This window comes from Heteronotia binoei, chromosome 5, assembly GCF_032191835.1.
Source record: "Heteronotia binoei isolate CCM8104 ecotype False Entrance Well chromosome 5, APGP_CSIRO_Hbin_v1, whole genome shotgun sequence".
NCBI lineage: Eukaryota > Metazoa > Chordata > Lepidosauria > Squamata > Gekkonidae > Heteronotia > Heteronotia binoei.
Window position 1 is genome coordinate 37,600,842 of NC_083227.1, and position 8,069 is coordinate 37,608,910.

At 46.5% G+C, this 8,069-nt stretch overlaps 1 protein-coding gene across 1 annotated transcript in view; it reads left to right on the forward strand.

The window, feature by feature from the left end:
* Positions 1-7,061, forward strand: part of LOC132572291 (C-type lectin domain family 2 member B-like) — a 33,972-nt gene extending 26,911 nt beyond the window's left edge. Inside the window, exons 4-6 of the mRNA XM_060239185.1 lie at positions 3,466-3,671; positions 4,686-4,789; positions 6,866-7,061. Of these exons, the coding sequence (XP_060095168.1) occupies positions 3,466-3,671; positions 4,686-4,789; positions 6,866-7,010 (455 nt within the window). The 3' untranslated portion in view covers positions 7,011-7,061. The remainder of the gene's footprint in view (positions 1-3,465; positions 3,672-4,685; positions 4,790-6,865) is intronic.
* Positions 7,062-8,069: the final 1,008 nt, after the last annotated feature.

Here is an 8,069-nt window from a genome sequence, read left to right on the forward strand (position 1 = left end):
GAGAAGCGTCCATCTTTCTGCTCCTGGGAATGAAAAAGTTTCAGGCTCAGAGAGACTGGTGGGCAGTGCCATAAAAATTCCTTCACTTTTGGCAACCTTTAAAAGTCCTGTTATCAAAGCATAAGGAAATAAGAATGACCCAGGAAACCTCCAACAAAAATAAATGGCTTGTATCTGGTAATCCTCAGGACAAGATGGCAGAAACACGAGGTTAGAGGCCAAGCACTCCTTTTGTTGTGAATGTGTGTTATAACCTGTAAACTGATCTCACAATTCTGACTTTTAACAAAGTTTCTATTTTTCTTTAATTAATTGCTAAGGCCATCAAAGTCAGCCAGTCCCCTGACCACTTGATGGATGCCCATCCATGTTTGACACTAAGAGAGAAATCTATCACTTTTGGGGAGCTTCAAAGGAACCAGTTTTGGGAAAAACAAAGCCATAAAGTCATTTGGCCAGTGTAATTAAAATACCTATGTTGGGGTATGGATCTATGATACGAATGGTCTCTGATTGGATATTACACATATGACACCCCGACTTTCCATTGGTGTGACACTCTGCCCCCTCATTGGGTAGTGGAATTGAGTGATGTGACGTAATTTACCCTAGAAAACAGACAACCCAACCTGTCAGGTTTAGGGTTCGTGGATGCTGGTTGCAGAAGAAGAAAAAGGAAGGAAAAAGGGAATCCCTTCATCCTCTCCTCCCTCCACCCCCTTCCTACCCTCACCCCCCCTTCCTCTCAAGAGAAATCTCCCTCCAGAAGCCTTGCATTTCCTCTGACTGAGCCTACCCTGCAAAGATCTAGGTATTGTATCACCCTCCCCCATCCTGCTTATTCAGCTAACCTCTTGTATTCCTCTTGTATGCTTGAAATTGTTTGATTGGGATGTAACTATTTGAAACCTATGCTATAATAAAATCCATTATTAACCAAAGGATTTTCAGTGGTCTATCTCCGTAGACAAAGACATAGATCCCATACACCTCACCTCTCGTAGGCCTACCATTTTGAGCTAAGAAATATTAATATTCCCCAATAAAAAGTTGTTTGAGGTGTAACAGCCCCACCTCTGGTAGGTTCTGAGACCATCTGCTCCATAGCACAGTCATTGAGAGCATCAAGAAACTCAATCTCTTTCTCTCGACCAGAACACATATTGACCCAATCAATCTGCGGGTAGTTAAAATCACCTATTACGACACAGTTTTTACGTTTAGCCGCTATCTTTAATCCTTCCATCATATTATAATCGTCCTCTCTCTTTTGATTTGGTGGGCGATAACAAACTCCCATAGTTAAAATTCCTTTTGGGCCCTCTATTTCAACCCAAAGCATTTCTAAAAGGGAATCTAATTCTCTGACCTCAGTCTTACTGGACCGTATATCCTCTCTGACATACAGAGCCACCCCACCTCCAACCCTTCCCTCCCTATCCTTCCGATATAACTTATATCCAGGAATCACTGTGTCCCACTGATTCTCCTCATTCCACCAAGTTTCTGAAATTCCCACAATGTCTATGTTTTCTCCCAACACTAAACATTCCAATTCACCAATTTTACTTTGGACACTTCTAGCATTTGCATACAAACATTTATAATTTCCCAGGCAAGCTAGGCCCGCCACCTCTGTCCTGCTGCCTCGAGACTCTGGCAGACAGTCCATACTGTTTGTCACCATCACAGTGGACAACTCTGATCCGTTACTCGGTAGAAAAATAGAAGCCAACCCTTCATCTCTTTGAGATGAGTCCTCCCGAACCAGAGACATTCCATCTCCTATCGGCTTTCCCCCAAGATTTAGTTTAAAAACTGCTCTGCCACCTTTTTGATTTTAAGCGCCAGCAGCCTGGTTCCATCCGGAGACAAGTGGAGACCGTCTCTTTTGTACAGCTCCCGCTTGTTCCAGAAAGCATCCCAGTGCCTAACAAACTTAAACCCTTCCTCCTTACACCATCGTCTCATCCACACATTGAGACTTCTAATTTGCGCCTGTCTCTCCTGCCCTGCACGTGGAACAGGTAGCACTTCCGAGAAGGCCACCTTGGAGGTCCTGGCCTTAAGTCTCCCACCTAGCAGCCTAAATTTCTCCTCCAGGACCTCACGACTGCATTTCCCCACATCGTTGGTGCCAACATGCACCACGACCACAGGCTCCTCCCCAGCACTGTCTATCAGCCTATCTACTACACGCGTAATGTCCGCTACCTTCGCACCAGGCAGGCAAGTCACCATACGGTCAATACGCGGTTTCGCCACCCAGCTGTCTACTTGCCTAAGGATCGAATCACCAACTACCAAGACCCCCCCTCTCCCCCTGTCCAGGGATGGTTCCTTGGCGCGAAAGGATTCCTGCTCACCAACCGAAGAAGAGGTCCCTTCTGAGGGCGCATTCCCCTTATCCTCAGCAAGGTGCCCTGTTCCCTCTAGACCCTCACGCTCTCTGGCAGCAACGGGGCTGCCACATTCAGAGTGGGGCTCATCTAATACGCCCCCAAGAGTCTTCCCCAATTGCCTAACTGACCGTCTCTGCTTCTCCAGGGCAGTCACCTCGGCCTCAAGGGTACGAACTCGTTCCCTGAGGACCAGGAGCTCCTTGCATCGAGCACACACCCAAGACTTCTGTCCTGTGGGCAGATAGTCATACATGTGACACTCAGTGCAAAACACTGGAAAGCCCCCACCCCCCTGCTGGCATTCTACCTTCATGATATATATATTAAATATACAGTCCTCTTTAAATGCTGTTATTTACGTGGCTCCCCTTCTGGAAGATCAACTTACCTTATTGGGAGAACAAGGAAATCAGGGATCTGGGTTCCTGGTCCTTAGGAAGCCCCCAGGCAAAGAGCCACAGGCCAAGAGCCCTTTAGCTCTCGCCCTTTGGCAAGGCGCAGCTTAAAATGCAAAGAGGGTGGAGCAGACCACTCCTAAGCAATCATCAACAATTACTCTCAATCAATCAATCAATCAATCAATCACTTTCACCTTTAGCCCACTCACCCAAACGTACAGTAGTTCCCCAGCTATCACAACTCAGCCTTTTCAGCAGTCACCCAAGCCTCAGAATGAAGTCTTTCAAAACGCAGAAATCCTTAGCAACTTCTCCAGCTGTCTCAGCTTATCAGAGCTGCTCTGCTCTGTTCTGTTCCTCTCAGGCCTCTCTGAGATGAAATCTGGCAGGGAAGAGCCCTTTATGAACTGATTTCTATGGACCTCTCTGAAAGGTCATTCTAGTCCCCGGGAATATTCTTGCCTTTACTGAAGTGGCCAAGTTCAGCAACAGAATAAACTCCTTGGAGAGTTGTAGAATCTTCTTCTTTGAAGATTTTCAAGAAAATTTTGAACAAATCTCTTTGGGGGAACTTTGCATATGAAACGATCCATTTGATCTGTCTGAGTGTGCCTAATGGTGGGTCTTGGTGTCCAGAGGATAACTTTCCCTCTTTCTTTCCTTAGTGAAGGTCTTGTGGAGAGAATATAACCAGCAGCACTCTGATGTGGATGTCCCTGCCCCCTGCCGTCCAGCCTGCCCTTCTGGATGGTTTAACTATGAAGGAAAATGCTACTTTTTCTCAGAGGAAGAAAAAAACTGGACTTCCAGCCAAAGTTTTTGTGCTTCCTTTGGCTCCTCCTTGGCTGTGATCGAGACAGAGACAGAAAAGGTGAGGACAACAAATATATTTGATTAGCTTTTAGGAGAGAGAATCAGTTCTTAAAGAGCCAGGAAGAACCTTACAGGCATTTGTGGGAAAGTACAGGAAACCATTGCCAGCTTGGCTATTACCAATTTTTTGATAGCAACAAAAAATAACCCTTTCACTGGTGGGGATGGTGGGTGGCAACATGGAGGGCTGAAGAAAACTTCAGGGGAATTTTCCATATGGGTATTCCATTGCCATCGTGAATTCCTCTGTTTTTGCAGCAGCAATCAGCTCCTACTTCCATCAGTGATTTTGAATTTTTTGTTGTTGCATAAGCTATTTCAGGCACAAGTGTGAAGAAGTAACCAAGAAACAACTTGGCTTTAAAATGCATAATCCTAAATTTTCTCAGCTCAGCTGTAGGATGATAATCTTCAGTTGGACATTAGTCTTCCTCTTAAAAATGCAACTTCAATGTAATTCTATATTTTAAAAATTGTTGGGGGAAAATAATTATAGGTCTACACATAACATCTTTGGACCTCCTCTTTTTCTTAGTCTTTGTCTGAGTTCACCTGGCCCTGGAAGTCATAACCCTCTCATGAGGTTTGTTTTGGCATTTGAAAAGGTATGTGTAGGACTGGAGGGAACATGATCACAAGGCCCCAGCAGGATCAGGCCCTCATGGCATTTTTTAATGGCCAGATTCTTCTCTAAAATGGCTCAGACCCATGGACGCCCTAAGGTACCCCAGTACTTGTCTTCCCCCACCATGCCTGTCTTGCCCATCTAAAGATTTCTCAGTGCTTCAAATGTCACATGTTGTTGGTTATAAATGGTTAGCTGTGAATATAACAGGGGATGGAAAATAAACTTTAGGAAAACATTAAAATTCTTCTTTTAACATCTTAATTTTTGAAATGTCTTTAATGTTTGCTGCCTTGGGGAGACACTGGGTTGAGTGGAAGATTGAAAGAGAAATGTTTAAATACATTCAAACAAATATTTATAACCCTGTCTTTGTATGCATGGAAGGCGTTCATTCTACATTACAGGTGCTCTACTGATTACTGGATTGGCCTCCGGAAAGAACCTGACCAGACTTGGAAATGGATAGATGGAAGAGAACTGAACAATATGTGAGTCCTTGTTCCTTTTAAATTTTTATTAGATTTTTGTACCATGCTTTTCTCTCCCACAGGGACCCAAAGTGCCTTACAACTTCATTATCCCCTCCTCCATTTTCTATTCACAACAACCACCTCGTGAAATTGTGAAAGAAGGCAAAGGGCCTGCCTCTTTCCAACAATCACCAATCTCCTGCATACCTGTTTTAGTGTATGTGAAAAGAAATTAATGGTCAATCAGAATCCAGGAGCCAAATTGGAAGGAAGGGGAATAGAGGGGGCAAATCTAGTTCTATGCCTTGCTTTCCTATAAATATTGCTTCCTCCCCACCCCCATTTCCCTTATGACTCATGTGAAGTCCTAGGGAATGGAAGGCAATTCTAGACCATAACACTTCAGTACCAGAGGGAAGAACTCTAATACCATTATGACAGTAGCAGGCAGCAATGCAGATTAGGCTGTGGCACATTCCTTCAGGGTACTTAAATAACTATGTTTAGAAGGCACTTGGGTTCAGTCTGTTGAGTACTGGGTGGAATACAGGCTTCTTTTTACTCTATCTTTACTCTTACACCGTTTAAAACCCCAACCTACAGCAAGGTAGGCTAGGCTGTATGTAGAATCATAGAGGAATAATAGAATCATAGAGTTGGAAGGGGCCATACAGGCCATCTAGTCCAACCCCCTGCTCTATGTTTTATTGTGTTGTAATCCGCCCTGAGCCCATCTTGGAAAAGGGTGGACTATAAATTCGCAAAATAAAAATTAAAATAAAATAAATTAGCCTAGAGCAGTAATGGCGAACCTTTTAGAGAGCGAGTGCCCAAATTGCAACCTAAAACCCACTTATTTATCGCAAAGTGCCAACATGGCAATTTAACCTGAATACTGAGGTTTTAGTTTAGAAAAAGGGAAAGTGGGAAGAGCGGAAGAAGCTGAAATGGATGGTGGGGAGAGTGGGAGAGGCAAAAATGGGTGGCGGGGAGAGCGGGAGAGGCAAAAATGGGTGGCGGGGAGAGTGGGAGAGGCGAAAAGGGATGGCGGGGAGAGCAGGAGAAGCAAAAACGGATGGCGGGGAGAGCGGGAGAGGTGAAAACGGGTTGCGGGAAAGCGAGAGAGGTGAAAACAGGTGGCAGGGAGAGTGAGAGGCAAAAATGGGTGGCAGGGAAAGCAAGAAAGGTGAAAATGGGTGGCAGGGAGAGCGAGAGAGGCAAAAACAGGTGGCAGGGAGAGTGATAGAGGCGAAAATGGGTGGTGGGGGAGTAGGGGAAACGAAAACGGGCAGCGTGGATAGCGGGAGAGGCAAAAACAGGTGACGGCGCACGTGCCCAGAGAGAGGGCTCTGAGTGCCGCCTCTGGCACGCGTGCCATAGGTTCGCCACCAGGGGCCTAGAGCATCCCTGACAAGTGTTTGTCCCAGCCACTGCTTAAAAACTACCAGTGAGTGTGACTGGCTTCAGGTCACTCAGCAGACTTCTATGAAAGAGCAAAGAATCGAACCTAAGTTTTTACACCAGCTCCGCCGCACACACCCCACCTCCAGCCTTCATAGAGAGGGACCAGCAGCCCTCCGGCAGGCAGAACTCCCACCCCACAAACTTGCCCAGGAGCTTGGGAGGCTGGCTCTGCTCCCCAACTTTCCCAGAGAGGGACCCACAGCCACCCCTGATACCTCCAGAGCACAGCCAAGGGCTCCTTGTCCTGGGTGGGAGATCCAGAGGGGCCACAGCAGGAAGAAAGAAGAGCTGGAGAGCACCCAGGAGCAAAGGAAGAGCACTCACACACACATGCTCTGAGTCAGCTCTGGCGCCCTCTCTGGTGGTAGGGGGGGAAAGCAAGCAGGAGGAAAAAGCAACCAGATGTAGCTTCAGCCCCAGGTGCAGATGTAGCTGCAGCACACAGTTCCAGGGGCTGTTTTAAGAAAGCTGTGTTGTCTTGGGGCCACATTCAAAGCCATCCTTGGGCCACAGGTTGGACAAGCTTGCTCTATGGTTTTACTGAACCTGTTTGTTTGTTCTTCATCTTTGCTATGTGATCTACAAAAAGCCTGGCTTGACTGAACAGCCTCTGTTATATTTATGGTGTAGGTTGGAGATGAAAGAAGAAGGAGGAGATTGTGCATTTCTGACTTCTGACTCTGCAGTTTCCTCACGTTGCCACAGAATAAGAAATTGGGTCTGCAGCCATCCTGATATCTATACAAAGAAAAGGCATTATTCAGCCACAAAGTGACAAGACTGGGAGAACTGTGTTAAGCCTTCCAATAAAAGTGCATGGAGTTCAGTTTATGCCTGAGATTACATTATATTGGTTATATGACTTCCACTAGCTTCATCCTAAATCCAGCATTTTAGACTGGGTGACCACTTACCAGGTTAATTGCTTTTGTGAGAAACTCATTCTGCAAGCCTACCTTGCAAGGCTTACTTTCTTGTTTAGTCTGAGGAAGGTGGGAAATATTCCACCAGGCTGGAGCCAGAATCATGAAGTCTCTGGCTCAGGCTAAACAAATACTTTCTGGGCTGCAGAGCACCAGGAAATTATCTGTAGTATGGGTGAATTGGTGGGGGACTGGGAAGGGAAGGGAAGAAAAAGATAGAGGGTGGCAAGGTATCTCAAGAAGGCAGCAGTTGGGAAGGGAAATTGAGAAAATGGGGAAATGTGGGGTAAGTTATCAGAGAAGGGGGTATCAGAGAAGAGATGGGGGGGAGGGCAAAAGAAATGGAAATGCTTTCTAACTCCTTCCCCCCTGCAGTCCCTATCTAGGAAAAGCACAGTCTTTCTTCACAGTGGGGACCAAAGCAATTTACATCATTCGCCTCTACCGTCTTTTGATCTGCACAAGAACCCTGTGAGGCAGGTTAGGCTGAAAGTCTGTGACTGGTCCAAAATCACTCAGTCAGCTTCCATAGCAAGAAGCTTGGTCTGGCAGTGTTAACTGCCATTTTCTCCAGGGGAACTGATATCTGCCCACATCTGGAGAGCTAGGGTGACCATAATGTCTGAAGGCCAGCCAGGGACACCTTGGGGGGGCGGAAGGTAGGGGTGCGTGTGCGCTTCGCGCGCGCGCTGCCGGAAACAGGAAGTGACGGTTCTTCCGGTGATGTCATGCCACCGCCGGAAACAGGAAGTGACGCCACTTCCTGTGACATCATTTCCCCCACGTCACCTGCCGGAAACGGGAAGTGACATCACTTCCTGTGACATCACTTCCCCCAAATGACATCGTTTCCCCCAAATGCCACTGCCGGAAACAGGAAGTGACTTCACAGCACTTCCTGTGACGTCCCC